The 22,647-nt window shown below is 36.0% G+C and overlaps 1 protein-coding gene and 1 long non-coding RNA gene across 8 annotated transcripts in view; one reads left to right on the top strand and one right to left on the bottom strand.

The window, feature by feature from the left end:
* LOC134810408 (uncharacterized) overlaps positions 1–19,229 on the bottom strand; it is a 60,292-nt gene extending 41,063 nt beyond the window's left edge. For both annotated transcript variants that reach the window (XR_010158348.1, XR_010158349.1), the window contains exon 1: positions 19,110–19,229. This is a non-coding gene — a long non-coding RNA (uncharacterized LOC134810408). The remainder of the gene's footprint in view (positions 1–19,109) is intronic.
* Positions 1–22,647, top strand: part of CRPPA (CDP-L-ribitol pyrophosphorylase A) — a 379,242-nt gene that overhangs the window by 191,741 nt on the left and 164,854 nt on the right. For all 6 annotated transcript variants that reach the window (XR_010158347.1, XM_003318327.5, XM_009452696.4 and 3 more), the window contains one exon: positions 13,512–13,643. Coding sequence is in view for 5 of the 6 variants with exons in the window: in XM_003318327.5 (XP_003318375.1) it covers positions 13,512–13,643 (132 nt within the window). In the remaining variant the exon portion in view is untranslated. The remainder of the gene's footprint in view (positions 1–13,511; positions 13,644–22,647) is intronic.

The raw sequence follows: 22,647 nt of genomic DNA, 5'->3' as shown, positions 1-22,647 counted from the left end.
AAAAGGCAAACCTATTAAAAATAGTAACAAATTTAAGGATATGCAATATGAAAATTGTGACATGAAAAATACTAAATATGGAGGAGTGAGTGAAGTAAATGTGTAGTGTTTTTGTTGTTAAAATCAAAGTGTTCATCACCTTAAAACAATTTAATGTAGTTTTTGTAAGCATCATGGTAACCACAAAGCAAAAACTTACATTAGATACACAGAAAATAAAAAGCAAGAAATTAAAAACATAACACTAAAAAAATTTACTTGGCCACAAAGGAAGATAGAGGAAGAAAGAAACAAAAATTGGCAAAACAACTAGAAAACAATGCACAAAAATGGCAGTTGTAAGTCTGTACCTGTCAATAATTATCTTGAATGTAAGTATATTTTTCCAATCAAAAGACATAAAGTAGCTTAATAGATTTTTAAAAATCCAACAATATGCTGCCAAAGAGAGACTAATTTTACCTGTAAGGACACACACAGACTGAAAGTGAAGGGATAGAAAAAGATGTCCCATACAAATTGAAACAACAACAAAAAAGTAGGAGTAGCTGTATTCATGAGGTAAAATATACTTTTAGCAAATAAATATAAAAAGTCATTATATAATGTCAAAGGGATCAAGTAAGAAGATAGGACAGTTGTGATATATGCAACCAATGTTGGAATACCTAAATATATAATATGAAGCAAATATTAATAGATCTGAAGGGAGAGAAAAACTGCAATGCAATAATTGTAGGGTACTTTAACACCTGCTACCAGCAATGAGCAGGTACCAGAAAACCAATAAGGGAATGTTGGACTTAAACTATGCTCTTGATCAAATAGACATAACAGACATACATAGGATATTCAGTCCAAGAGTTGAACAGCTGAAGAGTACACACTCTTCTCAACTGCACATGGAACATTCTCCAGGGTAAATCATGTTAGGCTATGAAACAAGTGTTAAAATACTTAAGATTGAAATTATACCAAATAATATTTTCTGACTACAAAATATGAAACTAGAAATGAGGAACTGGAGGACTTTGGAGAATTCACAAATACATGGAAATTAAACATCCTCCTGACCAACCAGAGGGTCAATGAAGAATTTAAAGTTATAATTAAAAAATTCCTTGAGACTAACAAATGGAAACCTAACATACCAAAATCTATGGGATACAGTAAAAGCAGTTCTAACAGGGAAGTTGACAGCAATATACACCTACATCAAAAATGAAGAAATATTTCATTTCACCTACTTTTCACTTGAAGGAACTAGAAAAAACAACAAACTAAGACTGAAGTTAGGAGAAGGAAGGAAACAATATAGAGCAGAAATGAATGAAATAGTGGGAAAATGGTAGAATAGATCTACGAAACTAAGAGTGAGTTTTTTTGAAGGGCTAAAAAAATTGGAAAATCTTTTGCTAGACCCTGAATAGTCAAAACCATGTTGAGGAAAAAGAACAAAGCTGGAGGGAATCACATTACCTGACTTCAAAATATACTACAAAGATACAGTAACCAAAACAACATAGTACTGGTATATAAATACACATAGACAAATGGAACGTTATAGAATGCCCATAAATCCCATGTTTATAGCCAACGGATTTAGACAAAATTCCCTAGAACACACAATAGAGAATGCACAATCTCTTCAATAAATGTTGTTGGGATAACTGAATATCCACACACAGAAGAATGGAATTAGACCCTTATCTCACACCATATACAAAAACCACTCCAAATGGATTAGGGATTTAAATGTAAGATTAGAATCTATGAAACTACTAGAAGATACATAGGAGAAAATCCTTATGACATTGATCTGGGCAATGACTTTTTGGTATGACTCCAAGAGTAATGGCTACGAAAGCAAAAATAGACAAATTGGTGTCACATCAAACTTAAAAGCTTCTGCACAGCTGAGGAAAAATGAAGAGACAACTTACAGAATGAGAGGAACCATACATCTCATATGCGAACTATACATACATCTCATATGCAAACGATACATCTCATAAAGGCTTAATATCAGAATTATGTTTAAAAACTTGGCTCCATATCAAGAAAACAAGATATTAACAAAACAGTAGAAGACCTGAATAGACGTGTCTGAAAAGGAAATAGATGGCCAATAGGTATATGAAAAAATATTATCACTAATCATCAGGGAAGTGTAAATCACAACCACAATGAGATATCACCTCATGCCTATTAGAATGGCTGTTATGAAAAGGACAAAGATAAGTGTTGACAAGAATATGGAGAAAAGGGAACCCATACATTCCCTTGTTAGTGGGAATGTAAATTACCACAGCCATTATAGAAAGCAGTATGGAGATTCCTAACAAATTAAAAATAGAACTAATGTATCATCTACCAACCCCACTACTAGCTACATATACAAAGGAAATGAAATCATTATTTCAAAGAGACATCTGTACTCTTATGTTCATTGCAGCATTTTTCACAATAGCTAGGATATGGAATCAACCTAAGTATCAACAAATGGATAGATAAAGAAAATGTGATACATACACAGTTAAATACTCTTTGGCCATGAAAAAGAAGGAAATCCTGGCATTTGCAACAATGTGGCTGAATCTGGAGGACATTATATTAAGTGAAGTAAGCCAGGCACAGAAAGACAAATACTGAATGATGTTGCTCATGTGGAATCTGAAAGAGTTGATACTGTGGCAGCAGATAGTAGAGGGTTAGGGAAATGTCAAAGATTATAAAATTTCACTTCAATGAGGAATAAAAGATTGATTGTACAGTCTGACTACAATTAATACGTTCTTGAAAAACTCTGAGAGGATATAAAATATTACCACAAAACTGATAACTATGAGGCCATACATATGTATATTGTATAGATTTAGTCATTCCATAACTAATGTATGCTTCAGAACATCATGTTGTGTAAACTTATCAATCTTATCTGCCCATGTGAAAATTAACAAAAAGTTGTATTTATCTTATATGTGGTAGCCACTATCTAACTGAGGCTATGACCTCTTGAAATAAAGCTAAACTGATGACCTGAGTTTTATTTTTAATACTAATAAATTTGAATTTATTTAAATTAAATTAAATTAATTTATTTAAATTAAATTAAATTAATTTATTTAAATTAAATTAAATTAATTTATTTAAATTAAATTAATGGCTGTCTACTCAAGTGTACAGTGCACTTGTAGACTGTGTTTTATTTGGCCGACCATTGAATTGGGTCTGCTCTATCACATGATGTACCTTCATGGAAAAAAAAAATCTGTTCAAAATAAAATGTTAAGTTGGCATTTTATTTTAATCCAGAATATCCCAACAAAGTAAAGCAAAAGTGACCTTCCAGTTTTTCATTGGAAGCACTGTAACTGTAACTTTTTGTTATTATATTTTTTGTCTATGGTCATTCTTTTTACATTTCTTAGCACAGTTCTTCATATATTTTCACATTTTTAATGACAAATGCAGAATAAATATGTATAAGATGTTAATCTTATATATCTACATTGATTTTGATTATTAGATTATCTATTTCCTGGGCTCAAAGAAACCTAAGATTATTTTGCCAAAACATTGTTCCTGAGATTATTAAATAATTACTAATTACCAAGACTTTTAATGATTTGGTTTGCCCCTAAGAGAAGGCACAGGATGAACTGGTGGAGGCTATTCTAATATGACTTGGATACAGTGTATACCTGCCTTACAGGCATCTTGGTCATGTTTTTGAATATATTTTTTTCTGTGTATTCTGAATACCTCATCTTCTAAAAAGTTTTATTTAAGATTCCTTTGCCTTTGGAACACATTAAATATATTTATTTTTAAAAAACTTGCAAAAGTAGGTACATAAAACAGAATCAATTCTTATAGATTAGAAGTAGCATGATGGACTTGTAGTAATTGGCCTAAATGCAGAAGTCCTCTTTATTTATGAAGTAAACTCTAAAACTGTTTAGTATTTTTTTAAAAAAATGACAAGTAATGCATGCCTACATGGCCTGCAGAGAACCTTAATAATAATTATAGATTGATGCTTAAGCAGTAATAGTTTTTATAATGTAAAATGAAAATTTGACAATTCACTAAAATATGATATTGTAAACTCGGATAAATTTTGGAGAAGCATATACCTGCTTTTTTTTGTAACTTTGGTGATTTATATTCTGACAGTTTTCTTGGAGAAAGTAAATGAACATAGAATTATGTTTTATAGTTAGCTAAACAAATCAATGCTTTATATTAATCAGTGGGATTGTTCTTAACTTTTGATTCTAAAATTTGTTACAGATGTTAATTAAGGTAATTGTAGATGTATGTAATGTTGAGATAATTGTGCCATAATACAACAGTGTTAAAGTACGTTCTTGTAAGAGAGACCACCTTGTAAAATAATTTGAAAAACTATTTATTTTATGACTTAAAATACTTTTGAAGTTAGGTTTTCCTATTAACTGTTTAAAATGCGAATTTCTGGTTTCATTACTTTGATCTTTTGAATAAGGATTTGAAACAGTGTATACTTATGTAACATTTGTACTGATATTATGAAACTCATTTACTTTTTAATTCTTTGAATCAAAAGAAACATTTAAATATTTTGTATGGTTAATGTTTTAATGCAATGTGTTTTTTTTACTACCTTTTGTTAAATGCCATTATTTCTCCATTTAGTTTTGCCTGTATTTTATTTTGTGGAGATTTACCAGTGACTTCCTAAACATTTGCTTTGAGTTTCCATGATAGTTTATAATTTAATTTCTATTCATCAGAATTATGAGTTGACTTTGATGATGACTCTGATTTAATTTTGTTCTACAATGAAGTGGTTCACTATTAGAAGCTTATTTTAAGCATAGCTTATTAAATTAATTAATAGAATCTAATTCTTAAATAGTTGAAATAAGATAGTTTTTCTAAAATCTTTTCTAATCCTTCAGATCAAATATTACTTTGACCTGTTTAGTATCGGCTGGTGTCATCAGTTTTTAGATTCATTATATTTCTTTTGAAAAGTGATGTTTTGAAGATTTTGGGTCTTATTAACACAATTTACTTTTTTATGCACATGTTGATAATTTTGCAGCTATTATGTATATTCAAAGAATCTCTCTGGTTTATCTACCAATTCTTTCTAACTCATAATAAGTTTCATTTTGACCATCCTTCCTTCCACTTTGGTGGGCATTAAGCAGTGCATTATTTAGGTATATACTTAAACTTTGGTTCTTAGTGAAATAAACAGAGACTATTTCCCCTCATACCACCAATCCTGACTCCCTTCGCATGCCTTTTATTGTGAACATAGACTCTGCAATGAGACGAAAGTGTTAAATGTGGGGTTTTAAAGAATATCGTGCAGGATACTTACTTATAGTCCTTTAATTAATGTATCTGTTCTCAGAAGTAAAAAATCCCATTTTAAAATATAAAAAGTTAACTGGAATTCATCTGGGACCAGGAATATATTAAATGATTGCTAGACAAACATAAAGCTTGCGTAGAGCTGAGTGTAAAGACACAAAATGCACAGAGGAGCCTTTTCCAAACACCGAGAGCCGGAAACCTCGCCCACCCACAAAGCCATGAGGCTAACCACATGTTAAATGTTTAAGCAGTTTACCAGTTTATATGAGTAAATGTGCTACCTTTCATTAAAATGAAATTAGATATTCTTTTTTGTGGGGGGCAGAAGGATAGGCTTATCTTTTTTATGTATATGTGAGAAAGAACTGTTAGAAATGTCACACTGCATGGGAAATACTGTTTTATTGTAATTCTATTTAGTGAATTAGTGAATGGTACAAAAAGACATAAAAAAAATCTACTTGATGTGTATCTATAAGCAAATCTGCAGTACTCAACCTATATGAAATGTTTGGCTGTATTTAAATGGATGCAAGCCTGTCCAGGCTGTAAGTTTATTTTATTAAGGCAAAAACATTTACATTTCTCTTGAGTTACCATTTTGCAACCCTCTGCTGTGGTTATATAAAACAGCTCTGTTTTTTTAAATTAAAATTGTGATTTTGTACCAACTGAATTTTTTTCCTAGAACACATAAGTAGTTGGTATATTTTAGAAGTTCAAACTTAGTAGCACTATGTGAAGTATATGCTTAAGTTTCATGGTATTAGGAAGAACATCTGCAGGAGATTGTCTTCTGTTTTCATGTCATCATCAGGCCTTTGCATCTGGTAAAGAGAATTTTGAGATGCATCCTACTTCTTCATGCTTGAATTTTGTTAACCTAATTATGCATTTCATAAGGTTGAGTTCTGTATCTGTGTTTAAGTTAATTCATGAAAACACTTTGTAAATACTTCTCCTATGTTTCTTTAATGTCTTAAAGTTTTCCTGTAATTTAAGTAGTTGGTTTGATGGGATAACATAGAAATAAGTCAGTTTGTAGATGGCATCTAAGTAACAAAGGTAATTCTGTAGTTCAAAAAGTTAAATAGTATGTTGAGACTTTTAACATTAAGCAGCAGCATTGTTCCTTAGTCCAGCTGGCATGTGGGTATGTAGTGAGTTACAGGCGCATGCCACCATGCCTGGCTAACTTTTCTATTTTTTGTAGAGACAGCATTTCGCCTTGTTGCCCAGGCTGGTCTCAAACTTCTAGGCTCAAGTGATCTGCCTGCCTCAGCCTCTCAAACTGCTGGGATTACAGGAGTGAGCCACCATGCCTGGCCAAGATTGACAAGAGTTAATGTATTGTGTATTTAAAAACAGTTAGAAAAGAGGACTTTAAATGTTCCTAAAACATAGAAATGATAAACGTTCAAGATGATGGTCAGCCTAGATATACTGACTTGATCAATACACATTCTATGCATGTAACAAAATATCACAGTACCCCATAAATATGTAGAAGTATTATGTATCAGTAAAAATTTTTTAAATGTTTTAAAAATGATCACTAGAATACATTCAGGAAAAACCTTAACTGCTTAAAAATAGTCTCTATAAAAGCCCTCTTAGTTTAAGAAATAATTATATGTTAGAGACGACAATTATTGATCACATTGAAAGAGAGTCTTTCAAAAAACTTAATTTACTTAACTGGATAATCACTCTTCTTGAATTTTATTTATTTTATTAATTTCTTAGTACATGTAATACTGTATTTCTATCTCACCCAGTTAAAAATTACGATTAAGTTGAATGATTTGATGAAAATGCACATACTTTATGTATTTGACTCTAAGCGAAATAGAATATTAGCATTTGGTTTTTCTTTTTTTTTTTTATTATACTTTAAGTTTTAGGGTACATGTGCACATTGTGCAGGTTAGTTACATATGTATACATGTGCCATGCTGGTGCGCTGCACCCACTAACTCGTCATCTAGCATTAGGTATATCTCCCAATGCTATCCCTCCCCCCTCCCCGCACCCCAACACAGTCCCCAGAGTGTGATATTCCCCTTCCTGTGTCCATGTGATCTCATTGTTCAATTCCCACCTATGAGTGAGAATATGTGGTGTTTGGTTTTTTGTTCTTGCGATAGTTTACTGAGAATGATGATTTCCAATTTCATCTATGTCCCTACAAAGGACATGAACTCATCATTTTTTATGGATGCATAGTATTCCATGGTGTATATGTGCCACATTTTCTTAATCCAGTCTATCATTGTTGGACATTTGGGTTGGTTCCAAGTCTTTGCTATTGTGAATAATGCCGCAATAAACATACGTGTGCATGTGTCTTTAGAGCAGCAAGATTTATAGTCCTTTGGGTATATACCCAGTAATGGGATGGCTGGGTCAAATGGTATTTCTAGTTCTAGATCCCTGAGGAATCGCCACACTGACTTCCACAATGGTTGAACTAGTTTACAGTCCCACCAACAGTGTAAAAGTGTTCCTATTTCTCCACATCCTCTCCAGCACCTGTTGTTTCCTAACTTTTTAATGATTGCCATTCTAACTGGTGTGAGATGGTATCTCATTGTGGTTTTGATTTGCATTTCTCTGATGGCCAGTGATAATGAGCATTTTTTCATGTGTTTTTTGGCTGCATAAACGTCTTCTTTTGAGAAGTGTCTGTTCATGTCCTTCACCCACTTTTTGATGGGGTTGTTTGTTTTTTTCTTGTAAATTTGTTTGAGTTCATTGTAGATTCTGGATATTAGCCCTTTGTCAGATGAGTAGGTTGTGAAAATTTTCTCCCATTTTGTAGGTTGTGTGTTCACTCTAATGGTAGTTTCTTTTGCTGTGCAGAAGCTCTTTAGTTTAATTAGATCCCATTTGTCAATTTTGGCTTTTGTTGCCATTGCTGTTGGGGTTTTGGACATGAAGTCCTTGCCCATGCCTATGTCCTGAATGGTGATGCCTAGGTTTTCTTCTAGGGTTTTTATGGTTTTAGGTCTAACGTTTAAGTCTTTAATCCATCTTGAATTGATTTTTGTATAAGGTGTAAGGAAGGCATCCAGTTTCAGCTTTCTACATATGGCTAGCCAGTTTTCCCAGCACCATTTATTAAATAGGGAATCCCTTCCCCATTGCTTGTTTTTCTCAGGTTTGTCAAAGATTAGATAGTTGTAGATATGTGGCGTTATTTCTGAGGGCTCTGTTCTGTTCCATTGATCTATATCTCTGTTTTGGTACCAGTACCATGCTGTTTTGGTTACTGTAGCCTTGTAGTATAGTTTGAAGTCAGGTAGTGTGATGCCTCCAGCTTTGTTCTTTTGGCTTAGGATTGCCTTGGTGATGCGGGCTCTTTTTTGGTTCCATATGAACTTTAAAGTAGTTTTTTCCAATTCTGTGAAGAAAGTCACTGGTAGCTTGATGGGGATGGCATTGAATCTGTAAATTACCTTGGGCAGTATGGCCATTTTCACGATATTGATTCTTCCTACCCATGAGCATGGAATGTTCTTCCATTTGTTTGTATCCTCTTTTATTTCCCTGAGCAGTGGTTTGTAGTTCTCCTTGAAGAGGTCCTTCACATCCCTTGTAAGTTGGATTCCTAGGTATTTTATTCTCTTTGAAGCAATTGTGAATGGGAATTCACTCATGATTTGGCTCTCTGTTTGTCTGTTATTGGTGTATAAGAATGCTTGTGATTTTTGTACATTGATTTTGTATCCTGAGACTTTGCTGAAGTTGCTTATCCAGCTTAAGGAGATTTTGGGCTGAGACAATGGGGTTTTCTAGATATACAATCATGTCGTCTGCAAACAGGGACAATTTGACTTCCTCTTTTCCTAATTGAATACGCTTTATTTCCTTCTCCTGCCTAATTGCCCTGGCCAGAACTTCCAACACTATGTTGAATAGGAGTGGTGAGAGAGGGCATCCCTGTCTTGTGCCAGTTTTCAAAGGGAATGCTTCCAGTTTTTGCCCATTCAGTATGATATTGGCTGTGGGTTTGTCATAGATAGCTCTTATTATTTTGAAATACGTCCCATCAACACCTAATTTATTGAGAGTTTTTAGCATGAAGGGTTGTTGAATTTTGTCAAAGGCTTTTTCTGCATCTATTGAGATAATCATGTGGTTTTTGTCTTTGGCTCTCTTTATATGCTGGATTACATTTATTGATTTGCGTGTATTGAACCAGCCTTGCATCCCAGGGATGAAGCCCACTTGATCATGGTGGATAAGCTTTTTGATGTGCTGCTGGATTTGTTTTGCCAGTATTTTATTGAGGATTTTTGCATCAATGTTCATCAAGGATATTGGTCTAAGATTCTCTTTTTTGGTTGTGTCTCTGCCCAGCTTTGGTATCAGGATGATGTTGGCCTCATAAAATGAGTTAGGGAGGATTCCCTCTTTTTCTATTGATTGGAATAGTTTCAGAAGGAATGGTACCAGTTCCTCCTTGTACCTCTGATAGAATTTGGCTGTGAATCCATCTGGTCCTGGACTCTTTTTGGTTGGTAAACTATTGATTATTGCCACAATTTCAGCTCCTGTTATTGGTCTGTTCAGAGATTCAACTTCTTCCTGGTTTAGTCTTGGGAGAGTGTATGTGTCAAGGAATTTATCCATTTCTTCTAGATTTTCTAGTTTATTTGTGTAGAGGTGTTTGTAGTATTCTCTGATGGTAGTTTGTATTTCTGTGGGATGGGTGGTGATATCCCCTTTATCATTTTTTATTGCGTCTGTTTGATTCTTCTCTCTTTTTTTCTTTATTAGTCTTGCTAGCAGTCTATCAATTTTGTTGATCCTTTCAAAAAACCAGCTCCTGGATTCATTAATTTTTTGAAGGGTTTTTTGTGTCTCTATTTCCTTCAGTTCTGCTCTGATTTTAGTTATTTCTTGCCTTCTGCTAGCTTTTGAATGTGTTTGCTCTTGCTTTTCTAGTTCTTTTAATTGTGATGTTAGGGTGTCAATTTTGGATCTTTCCTGCTTTCTCTTGTGGGCATTTAGTGCTATAAATTTCCCTCTACACACTGCTTTGAATGCGTCCCAGAGATTCTGGTATGTTGTGTCATTGTTCTGGTTGGTTTCAAAGAACATCTTTATTTCTGCCTTCATTTCGTTATGTATCCAGTAGTCATTCAGGAGCAGGTTGTTCAGTTTCCATGTAGTTGAGCGGTTTTGAGTGAGATTCTTAATCCTGAGTTCTAGTTTGATTGCACTGTGGTCTGAGAGATAATTCGTTATAATTTCTGTTCTTTTACATTTGCTGAGGAGAGCTTTACTTCCAAGTATGTGGTCAATTTTGGAATAGGTTTGGTGTGGTGCTGAAAAAAATGTATATTCCGTTGATTTGGGGTGGAGAGTTCTGTAGATGTCTATTAGGTCTGCTTGGTGCAGAGCTGAGTTCAATTCCTGGGTATCCTTGTTGACTTTCTGTCTCGTTGATCTGTCTAATGTTGACAGTGGGGTGTTAAAGTCTCCCATTATTAATGTGTGGGAGTCTAAGTCTCTTTGTAGGTCACTCAGGACTTGCTTTATGAATCTGGGTGCTCCTGTATTGGGTGCATATATATTTAGGATAGTTAGCTCTTCTTGTTGAATTGATCCCTTTACCATTATGTAATGGCCTTCTTTGTCTCTTTTGATCTTTGTTGATTTCAAGTCTGTTTTATCAGAGACTAGGATTACAACCCCTGCCTTTTTTCGTTTTCCATTTGCTTGGTAGATCTTCCTCCATCCTTTTATTTTGAGCCTATGTGTGTCTCTGCACGTGAGATGGGTTTCCTGAATACAGCACACTGATGGGTCTTGACTCTTTATCCAATTTGCCAGTCTATGTCTTTTAACTGGAGCATTTAGTCCATTTACATTTAAAGTTAATATTGTTATGTGTGAATTTGATCCTGTCATTATGATGTTAGCTGGTTATTTTGCTCGTTAGTTGATGCAGTTTCTTCCTAGCCTTGATGGTCTTTACAATTTGGCATGATTTTGCAGTGGCTGGTACCGGTTGTTCCTTTCCATGTTTAGCGCTTCCTTCAGGAGCTCTTTTAGGGCAGGCCTGGTGGTGACAAAATCTCTCAGCATTTGCTTGTCTGTAAAGTATTTTATTTCTCCTTCACTTATGAAGCTTAGTTTGGCTGGATATGAAATTCTGGGTTGAAAATTCTTTTCTTTAAGAATGTTGAATATTGGCCCCCACCCTCTTCTGGCTTGTAGGGTTTCTGCGGAGAGATCTGCTGTTAGTCTGATGGGCTTCCCTTTGAGGGTAACCCGACCTTTCTCTCTGGCTGCCCTTAACATTTTTTCCTTCATTTCAACTTTGGTGAATCTGACAATTATGTGTCTTGGAGTTGCTCTTCTTGAGGAGTATCTTTGTGGCGTTCTCTGTATTTCCTGAATCTGAACGTTGGTCTGCCTTGCTAGATTGGGGAAGTTCTCCTGGATAATATCCTGCAGAGTGTTTTCCAACTTGGTTCCATTCTCCCCATCACTTTCAGGTACACCAATCAGATGTAGATTTGGTCTTTTCACATAGTCCCATATTTCTTGGAGGCTTTGCTCATTTCTTTTTATTCTTTTTTCTCTAAACTTCCCTTCTCACTTCATTTCATTCATTTCATCTTCCATCGCTGATACCCTTTCTTCCAGTTGATCGCATCGGCTCCTGAGGCTTCTGCATTCTTCACGTAGTTCTCGAGCCTTGGTTTTCAGCTCCATCAGCTCCTTTAAGCACTTCTCTGTATTGGTTATTCTAGTTATACATTCTTCTAAATTTTTTTCAAAGTTTTCAACTTCTTTGCCTTTGGTTTGAATGTCCTCCCATCGCTCAGAGTAATTTGATCGTCTGAAGCCTTCTTCTCTCAGCTCGTCAAAGTCATTCTCCATCCAGCTTTGTTCCATTGCTGGTGAGGAACTGCGTTCCTTTGGAGGAGGAGAGGTGCTCTGCGTTTTAGAGTTTCCAGTTTTTCTGTTCTGTTTTTTCCCCATCTTTGTGGTTTTATCTACTTTTGGTCTTTGATGATGGTGATGTACAGATGGGTTTTTGGTGTGGATGTCCTTTCTGTTTGTTAGTTTTCCTTCTAACAGACAGGACCCTCAGCTGCAGGTCTGTTGGAATACCCTGCCATGTGAGGTGTCAGTGTGCCCCTGCTGGGGGGTGCCTCCCAGTTAGGCTGCTCGGGGGTCAGGGGTCAGGGACCCACTTGAGGAGGCAGTCTGCCCGTTCTCAGATCTCCAGCTGCGTGCTGGGAGAACCACTGCTCTCTTCAAAGCTGTCAGACAGGGACATTTAAGTCTGCAGAGGTTGCTGCTGTCTTTTTGTTTGTCTGTGCCCTGCCCCCAGAGGTGGAGCCTACAGAGGCAGGCAGGCCTCCTTGAGGTGTGGTGGGCTCTGCCCAGTTCGAGCTTCCAGGCTGCTTTGTTTACCTAATCAAGCCTGGGCAATGGTGGGCGCCCCTCCCCCAGCCTCGCTGCCGCCTTGCAGTTTTATCTCAGACTGCTGTGCTAGCAATCAGCGAGACTCCGTGGGGCGTACGACCCTCCGAGCCAGGTGCAGGATATAATCTCGTGGTGCGCCGTTTTTTAAGCCGGTCCGAAAAGCGCAATATTCGGGTGGGAGTGACCCGATTTTCCAGGTGGGTCCATCACCCCTTTCTTTGACTCGGAAAGGGAACTCCCTGACCCCTTGCACTTCCCGAGTGAGGCAATGCCTCGCCCTGCTTCGGCTCGCGCACGGTGCGCGCACCCACTGACCTGCGCCCACTGTCTGGCACTCCCTAGTGAGATGAACCCGGTACCTCAGATGGAAATGCAGAAATCACCCGTCTTCTGCGTCGCTCAGGCTGGGCGCTATAGACTGGAGCTGTTCCTACTCGGCCATCTTGGCTCCTCCCCAGCATTTGGTTTTTCAACCTCGTTTTCTCAGTGAGTGTTTACTACATCTGTGTTTATAAAGGAGGATTCATCGATCTTAAGTATGGCTTGAAGCATAACTAGAAATTAACAAAAGTTAATAAAGATTATTGCAATACTGTAATCATATGCGTTTTGAGCTTCTTTAATGTTTTTTCCCTCCAGAGAAAGTTGAAGGGAATGATATTCTAAATACTGTCTTTTATATTTTGCAGGTTCATTTTCTTGATTTTAAATTAGTACCTCCCAGTCAGAAAATGGAAAACCTAATGCAGATTAGAGAATTTGCAAAGGAAGTAAAAGAAAGAAATATTTTGTTATATGGCCTTCTCATATCTTACCCACAGGTAGGTAAAATGTTTATCTTCCGAATGTACGTTCTGTAGACTAGTTTTAATGGTAGGTATCTGATTTGTTAAAAGCAGGAGGATATTAATGATAAGTGAAATTACAGCTGGAAAGTTACTCATCTATGTGTGTGCTATAATAGTAGAACCTCTTGCCTCTAGGAAAAAAATAGAAACCAATAAAACTATTAGCATTGGGGAAATGCTAATGAGCAAACATCTCATATTAGGTATCCCAAATAGAACTGTCAGGTTTATCAAATAAAAGTATGATTTTCCCAGTTAAAATTGAATTTCAAATATATAATACTTTTTGTTAAGTTTGTTCCAAATATGAAATTTGAATTTCAAATCTAATAAAATTCTTATATTTATGTGGCAACCCTACAAAGCCAGATTCCTTGTCCACTGGTGTAATTTAAGATTGTTTACTTTTATATTATGTTAAAGATATTGGTAGTCAATTGTTTATCTCCCTAAACAGGTTATTTAATCATTTGAAAGCACTGCCTGGCATTCAGATTATAAGAGGGCATGGTACTTAACTAGAGAAATGCATTCATTGTCACTGTCTTTAATAGCTGTTAGTTACACTGAAGGCACAATGAACTAGCATTACAGATGCTTTTTGCAGAGAAATGCTATTTAAAACAAAGAATTTGGAAAATCTATTAGGAAACAGAATTAGGGGAAAAAATTTGGAGAATCTGTGGATTTGTCCTTTGTGCATAGATAGCTTTCATTGGATTTGTGACTACTTTAGAGTTTCTTGGAGGTACCATACAAGAGTCTAGCAAGTTGAACAGTCCACTGCTTTTTTTAGTGGTCTCAAAAGTAATTTGGTACTGAATGTCCAGTGAATGACAGGTATTTAAACTTAATTATGGGTGGCAAGTAACAGCTATTGTTTATGAAATTATTTCAGCTGCATTTTTAACCTGTGGGTAACATTTCTTCTGAAACTATGCATTTTAATTCAATATAAGGACCATCTTTTAGCTAGTCCCTTGGTTTTGTTTTAACTTAAAAGTTATTGTTTCCTCTGCTTCCAAAATATGCAAGCATGACCTCAGTTATCAAGAACTAGGCAAATTTTAGTTGACGTAGGATAATGAAATTGCAAAATGTTAATGCTGTAGGGGGCTACTGAAGTCAGGACAGCCAAGGCCCAAGGAGTTACATATATTTGCCCAAGGACAGATAACTGGTAGAGTAACAGAACTCAGATCTGTATCCATGGTCAGTAATATTTTCTCTTTGTGGTGGCTCACGCCTGTAATCCTAACACTTTGGGAGGCCAAGATGGGCGGATCACTTGAGGTTAGGAGTTCAAGACCAGCCTGGCCAACATGGTGAAACCCTTGTCTCTACAAAAAAGTTAAAAAATTAGCCAGGCATGGTTGTGGGTGCCTGTAGTCCCAGCTACCTGGGAGGCTGAGGTGGGAGAATCACTTGAATCTGGGAGGCGGAGGCGGAGGTTGCAGTGAGCAGAGATTGCCGCCCCTGCACACCAGTCTGGGAAAAAGAGTGAGGCCCTGTCTCAAAAAAATAAAATCTTTTTTGTTTGTACTCAGATTATTACAGTGGGAAAAATCTGTTCTTTTTCTCATGTTGTCTAAAGGAGTCATGGACAAACACTACTATTGTCACATAGTGCAGTTAGAAAGTAGAGTTTATTGAGGCAAATCTCAATCAGAAAATGGAGAGTGTAAATAATCCCTGGAACTCTCATTTGTGCAGGCCAAAAGGGTCTGTATGCACTGCACTGTAGTTGCCTTTCCAGTAAAGAGTAATGTTGCCAGGTTATATATATGATGCCTAGTTAAATTTGAATTTCACATAAACAATAATTTTTAGTGTATGTCCCAAATGTTACATGGAGCATACTTGAATTAAAAAAACCTTGGATGTTTACTTGAAATTCAGATTTAACATGCAAACTCAAAAAGAAAATTTATCACTTAAAATAACCTCTTTGTAGATAGCTTAAATGTAGACTTATGGATTATATTATTGGCTTGGCCATTTATAGATAGTATAAAGTTTTCTGACTTTATCCAATGCCCTGTAACTCATGTAAAATAATTTGGAATGATTTAAAATTCTTGCTCTAGATTAGAAGTGTAACATAAAGCTTGCTTTCACAATTTGTTGAACGAATTTAAACCAGGCCTTATCTCTCTTTCTAAAATAATCCTATAGACATGACTATGGATAATTAAAATGAGCTTTCATAGTTTAATACTTAAAATAGACTAAGGGACAAATAAGAAAGTTACCAAAGCAGTTCTGTAATTTTTTTTTTTTTTTTTGAGCCGAAGTTTTTCTCTTGTTGCCCAAGCTGGAGCGCAATGGCACAATCTCGGCTCATTGCAACCTCCACCTCCTGGGTTCAAGCGATTCTCCTGCCACAGCCTCTCAAGTAGCTGGGATTACGGGTGCCCGCCAACATGCCCAGCTAAATTTTGTATATGTAGTAGAGACAGGGTTTCACCATGTTGACCCGGCTGGTCTTGAAATTCTGATCTCAGGTGATCCACCCACCTCAGCCTCCCAAAGTGCTGGGATTACAGGTGTGAGCCACCGCGCCTGGCCAAATTTTTGTTTCTTTAAAAAAAATTTGTGAAAGATTGTTGAGAATTATTATAAAGGTCCCCAAAACAGGATATGGAACAATAAAATGAAATTTTTTGGTAACAAAATTAAATTAGACGAAGTCCCTTTAAAGTATAATTTTATATAATTCTATGTGTAAAATATTATTCACTTTTCATTATTAATCTAACTTTGCTGTGCAAGTCATCATTAAGATCCATGATACAAAATTATATTTGAGGAACCTGTACTAATCACCTAAAAATCTGTATTTGATGATCTAGCAGTGAACTTACAGAGACAGAATGTTTCTGGCATGAATAGTTCAAGCCAATAGCTTAGAGTGTGTAGTCTTAATTTTGTTGAAATCTGAAAATACCTCTATAATGACTTTTTAATGCAAATATTTGCAACTATATATTTTTCAATTTTGCATGTGAACTTCTGTGACAGTAAAAATTTTAAAGCCTGTAAAATATCTAAAGTGCTGTAAGCAGTTTTATCTTTAACCTGTGCATTTTATATGCTTAGGGATTTAGCAATAGAAGCACATAGGTTCAAAGTTTAAAAGTTTCCCATAAACTATTATAACTGATTGTTTCTTTCACTGAACTAGTGTCTGTTGCCCTCCACACTGGAAAAACTAGTTATATCACCTCGGACAAGCAATGTAAGTTTTATAGGCCCCAGGTTCTTCTTTTGTAAAATGCAGATGTCAGAACTTCCACATTAAAGCCTATGTTGGATGAGAAAGTGGAGACAGAGGATGGTGGTGCTGGCTGTGTCCAGAGATGCGTTATACATACATATCTCACTCTGACACGCAGACATTCTGGAACTGAGCCTGGTTTTTCTTTCCTTTCCATATGTGACCGCAAACTTCACCTGAACTATTATTTCCTTTCTTTTACTGGAGAAATTATTCATTACGGTGTGTATATTTTAGTAGAGTTCAGAGAGGGAACTGTTCTTTTCTCAGACGTCTTGATCAAAGTACAGTGGAAGACAGTGGGGGAGTTAGGATCCATCAGAGGAAGGCTGAGGAGCATATTAAATGTGGCAGCATGGTAAGGAGTGTGTATCGTTTTAGCCTATCCATTTTCTCTTATTTCTTCCCCACTAAACTGTCATTTCACTTACTTATAATATAGTGGGAAATAGAACTTTTGAAAGCAATGTTAGCTTAATCAGTACTTTAATTGGATGGGGACATTGGAAAGGATGGCACTAATTGGCAGACCTGCAAAAACCAAGCCACGGAGAAGCCATGGGATAAAGCAGAGGCACTCTCTTACCCTCTCCCTTAGCCTGAATTCTACGTTTTCTTTTGTTCCTAGGACTGCAGATCTAGGAGACATACAAATAAGAAAGTTACCAAAGCAGTTCTCTACATTTTTGTTTTTTTAAAAAAAATTTGTAAAAGATTTATGAGAATTATTATAAAAATCTCCAAAACAGGATATAGAACAATAAAATAAATATTTTTGGTAACAAAATTAAATTATATAAAGCTGTATGTATTGGTCTTGTATCACAAGTATAAACCATATTGCTCTACTCGATGACATAAGTACAATTGTTCTTCTCTATTGTCTGGGCTTTGAAGGTTTTCTGTTCACTGTAAAGGACATCCAAGAAACATTCTTGATTGCAAAACTCGGTGTAATTACCTTAGGTCAACTGATAATGATATAGGAACAGTTTTCACTGCCCTATTACAACTTTGGTCCTAAAGATCTGAATGTATAGCGTACCACTGACATCCATTTTTTCATCTCAAAGGTCCGCATTTACTCTGTGTTCACTAGATAGAGGAATCATCCTTTAAGTATGCATGATCCTTTGGAGAACAAATGGGTGTATGCTGTCGGTTAGCAGAACACTGTTTTTTCTTATGGTAATCATGGGTGAGGTTAGACTTAGAAGTTCAACTTTCTGCAATGAACAATTACTTGGAATTTAAATGGGAATTATTTACTAAACACACAAAACTTTCCATGGCACCGAATCATATGGCAGACGTACCAAACATGCAACACCAAATCTGTTTACAGAAACCCCTAATACCCTCTTCAAAGTAATCAGGCTTTTTTGATGTGGGAATGTTTATGAGACCAAATATTTTTCACTTTCAATATTGTTTTGGCTTTTATTGTTTAGACTTAGTCATTCTTTGGGAAAATACAAAGGTCATAAAATATGTTTTCAAAAATTTGTAATTTTGAAAAAAATTGTTTTTATAGAGTTTGGTTAGCTTGCTTGGCAGACTCATTAGAGAATGGCGGTAAGCTTGTTTTACTTAGATATATGTAACTGAAATGCAATATTAAACACACACCTTCTGCTACAGATTTTTTTGTCAATACAAAATGCACGTATTTTCAGGGTACATTTGGTAATTTGATCCATTCACATCATGTGTAAAAATAAAATTGGGGTAATCAGGATATTCATCACCTTGAATATTTATCTTTTCTTTGTGCTAGGAACATTTTAGTTATGCTCTTCTAGCTATTTTGAAATGTACAGTAGATTGTTAACTATTGTCACCCTACTGATGTATTGAACAGTAGGTTTTATTTCTATCTAACAGTATGTTTGCACCCAGATCTTTCCTTTTTTTTTTTTTTCTGGATAAAAGAAGCTACTTTCTGTATGAAAATGAAGAGAAGCATCCTCTAACTTAAGGAGGGTACTGCCATGGAAATTTTTAATGAGCAAATTCCTTTAAACAGTGCATTTGTTAGCTATTACTACATAGCCCAACATTTATTATCTCGCAGTTTCTGTGGGTCCTCAAGCTCTGGGTCTCCATCAAGGATGCAACCATCTCAAAGCTCTCCTGGAAATTTTCCCAAGTAGCTCACTCACCTGGCTGTTGAAATAATTCAGTTCCTCATGAGCTATTGCACTGAGGCCTCAGTTCATGATTTCATGAGCTCCTGGCTGGAGGCTTGCCTCTGTTCTTTGCACAGAGTTTCTGGAAACATCATAGAATGCAAGAGAGAACCAGAAGATGGAAGTCACACTCTTCTGTGACATCAGCGACTGACATCCCATCCCCTTTGCTGTATTGGGTTCGCCAGAGGCAAATCACTATGCTCCACCCACACTCAGGGGAGGTGACTACACAAGGGTTATCATTGGGAACCATATCAAATGCTGCCTACCACACTAACACTGGAGTGCAGATATTGTAGGCTAAGTATTTCTTGCTACTCACCCCCATGAAGATTAAGGGATTTATAGGGTGAATAGGGCTAGACATGTTTAAATATAAAAAAAATACAAATTATATACATGTATCTATCCATACACACATGTATATATGTATATGCTTTTTTATTGCATGTAGAGTGATAATATCTGGAAGAGGGCATAGGGTGTTAGAAAGGCAAAACTTATTTTTACATTATCTGTAAAATTGTTTTTAAAGAGCTTGATTTGGATCAGATCCATATCAAACCCATTGGTGCAATTATATCATTTTCTAATTTTTATTAAAGAGAGGGAAATTGCATTTAAGTGAAAAAAATGTGGATGTAATATTGAAATGAGCATCTTCAGCCATAGCTTTAAGTTCTTGTTCTTCAGTAACCTTGTGGCCATTCTCAAGTTACTAAAATTTGTCTTTCTGTATTTGATTATAAAATGGCCATATGCTTTTAGATACCAAACTTAAATTTTTAAAAAATCTAATGAAATGAATATTTTGTTTAGTAGCATGTTCTTATATACATTCCTAAAAGATCTCATTCTGTAGTGGTTGTATTTCAGATGGTACAACCTAAAATTTTGTGTTTTAGATTTGCTTTCTTTTTTTGTGTGAGCCTTTCTTTTTTTGTGTGAATGTAAACTCAAGATTTTATTTTATTCATAATAAAACAAAAGATGACACTTAGGGCTGGGCGCCATGGCTCACGCCTGCAATCCCAACACTTTGGGAAGCTGAGGCTTGCAGATCACCTGAGGTCAGGAGTTCGAGACCAATCTGGCCAACATTGTGAAACCCCGTCTCTACTAAACATAGAAAAATTAGCCAATTGTGGTGGGGAGCACCTGTAATCCCAGCTACTGGGGAGGCTGAAGCAAGACAATCACTTGAATCCCTGGGAAGTAGAGGGTGCAGTGAGCCGAGATTGCCACTGCCCTCCAGCCTGGACAACATAGCGAGACTCGTCTCAAAAAAAAAAAAAAAAAAGGCACTTAGAACCGTATTACTTGGCTGTGTCTCTTCTTATCTCCTTCCAGTTCAAAATGCTTGCATCTTTTGATAGCTAGCATTCTCTTAGATCTGCAGTTGGGCTGGGCTTAATGCACTAAGCCTTAGCACAATCTTCTTTGTAGTTTTAGCTTTTTCTGGATAATTGGCTTAGTCTGCCCACCAGAGCCACCCTGCTATCTGTCATAACACCACTTTCCCTGGGTATACAGAGAATCCTTGCCCTTCTTGCCCTGTGTCACTTCGTGAGGTTGGTGCTTGCCACACTTCTCACAGAAAATTTGGTGGGTTTTAGGAATGTTCACCACGTTTGTGGGAATGCTATTGGCATGGAAAGACTCAAATCTTTCTATTCATTCTAAGTCCAAACATCCAGCTTATTTTCTAAGTGCCCAATGTCATTATATACAACATAATGTGCCAGCCACTAAGGGGTAGTACGAACTTCCAACAAGTTTTCAGTCCTCAAGGAATTCATATACCTGGAGATGATATCCTTCAAAATTACACAGGCATACATATGAAGAATGGGTGATATACACTTATTCTCTACCTTGTTCTACCAAATTTTTAAGACGAATTAGCCAAAGATAGCCTTCTTTGATAAGGGTGGGACACACAATAGTATAGGAGGAGTTGAGAAGAGGACGGCTAATGTTCACCCCGCCTGCCATGCTCTCTCACCTGGTGCAGGGCAGCTTCTGTGTGTCATAAAGGGAGGTTTCATGGAGACACCATGATTTAGAAGATCTTTATGAAGTGAGAAAATTAAATGCTTTATCTTGAAATTATGAAATTACAGACTGCAATTTTTTTTACCTAATGTATTGTTTTTCCAACTCATGTATTTGAAAGGAGATTCAGTATAGAACACTGCAAAATCAATGAAAGTAGTGTTAAGTATGTAAATAGAGGAGATTGGAGCTTTACTTAAGACATATTAAACTGGCAAAAATAGAGGTATAAGTTATTTTTAAAAAATTATCCCTTATCCCTTGTTTTTGTGAGACTTCCTCACTATCCCAACTCATGTCATAACAAAAGGAATTATTTTTGACACTTTATGAGTTTTATGTTTTAATTAAAGCATCGTATTAATGGGAGTGCATAGGTAGGCTATATTATTTTGATTCAGGTTAGTGAAGTCAGTGTTACAAAATAACTGCTAGAAAATGTTGGTGTTGCAATTGAGAAAGTTGAGATGCATACAGTAAAAGCATGTAATACAAAAGGTGCTGTGTCTCAGAGGTTGTAGAAAGGTATTTCCAGGGGATAGTTGTATAGTAAGTCAAGAGGAATAGAAACAAAAAGAAGGCAATTTGACAAGTGGAATCCTACTGGTAGTCTTCAGGAAAACATGTTGTGGACTTACGGAAAACACTGATATACTTCATTGAGATTGATCTGATTTCCTATAACTATTTACTCAGTAAAACTCCTGCTCTATTACTTATATCAATGAAAAATTTAAAATGGGATTTGATTTTAGTCTTTGTCCAGTTTCTGATATTTTGAGTAATGAAATAGTGAAGAAATAATGGCATGACAAATAGTCTAAAAGAACAAACTGAATAATTAGGCTTTGCAAAACTGAGTGTTTTCTAATGTACATGGCATTATTTTAGTGCATTGAAATAAAATGTGTGTATCCTGCTTGCAGCAGTTTTATGTAGACTTTCCTTGAATAATATGTGAGTGAGGGAGATGTCTTTGTTTGTTTTCACTTTATGCAACACTAATTATCCAAACTGCATAAGCAGCCATACAAGGAACTGTGAAATTGCAGTGTTTAACGGAATCCATTGGAGAGCATCACGTTCATGCTGGAGGACTTGAAAGCATGAAGGGTAGGAAATGAAACTAGGTAGGAGAAATGTGAAGTCAACCTAATTTTAAAGATTTGACATTCTAAGTCAGTGACAATAAGTCTGAATGCTTTGAAACATTTGCAGCGTATTGCCTAATAGATGCTGTATATCATTTTAGAGCAAAGGTAAGTGATTTCCAAAATCAGGAGCTATCTGTCCAAGAACCATTTTCCAGGAATGAGAGTGGAAGAGTGGTAGAATCTGGTCATATGCAAAATCCCTTACTTTCTTTCCCACGCAGTAAAGAGAATAGTTTGCAAAATAAGGGCATGTGTTTATAGTCTCTGAGAATCCTATCAATGTTTCTGATTTTGATCAC

The sequence above is a fragment of the Pan troglodytes genome, chromosome 6, assembly GCF_028858775.2.
Source record: "Pan troglodytes isolate AG18354 chromosome 6, NHGRI_mPanTro3-v2.0_pri, whole genome shotgun sequence".
In the NCBI taxonomy this organism is placed as follows: Eukaryota; Metazoa; Chordata; class Mammalia; order Primates; family Hominidae; genus Pan; species Pan troglodytes.
This window is presented reverse-complemented; position numbering and strand designations above follow the sequence as displayed.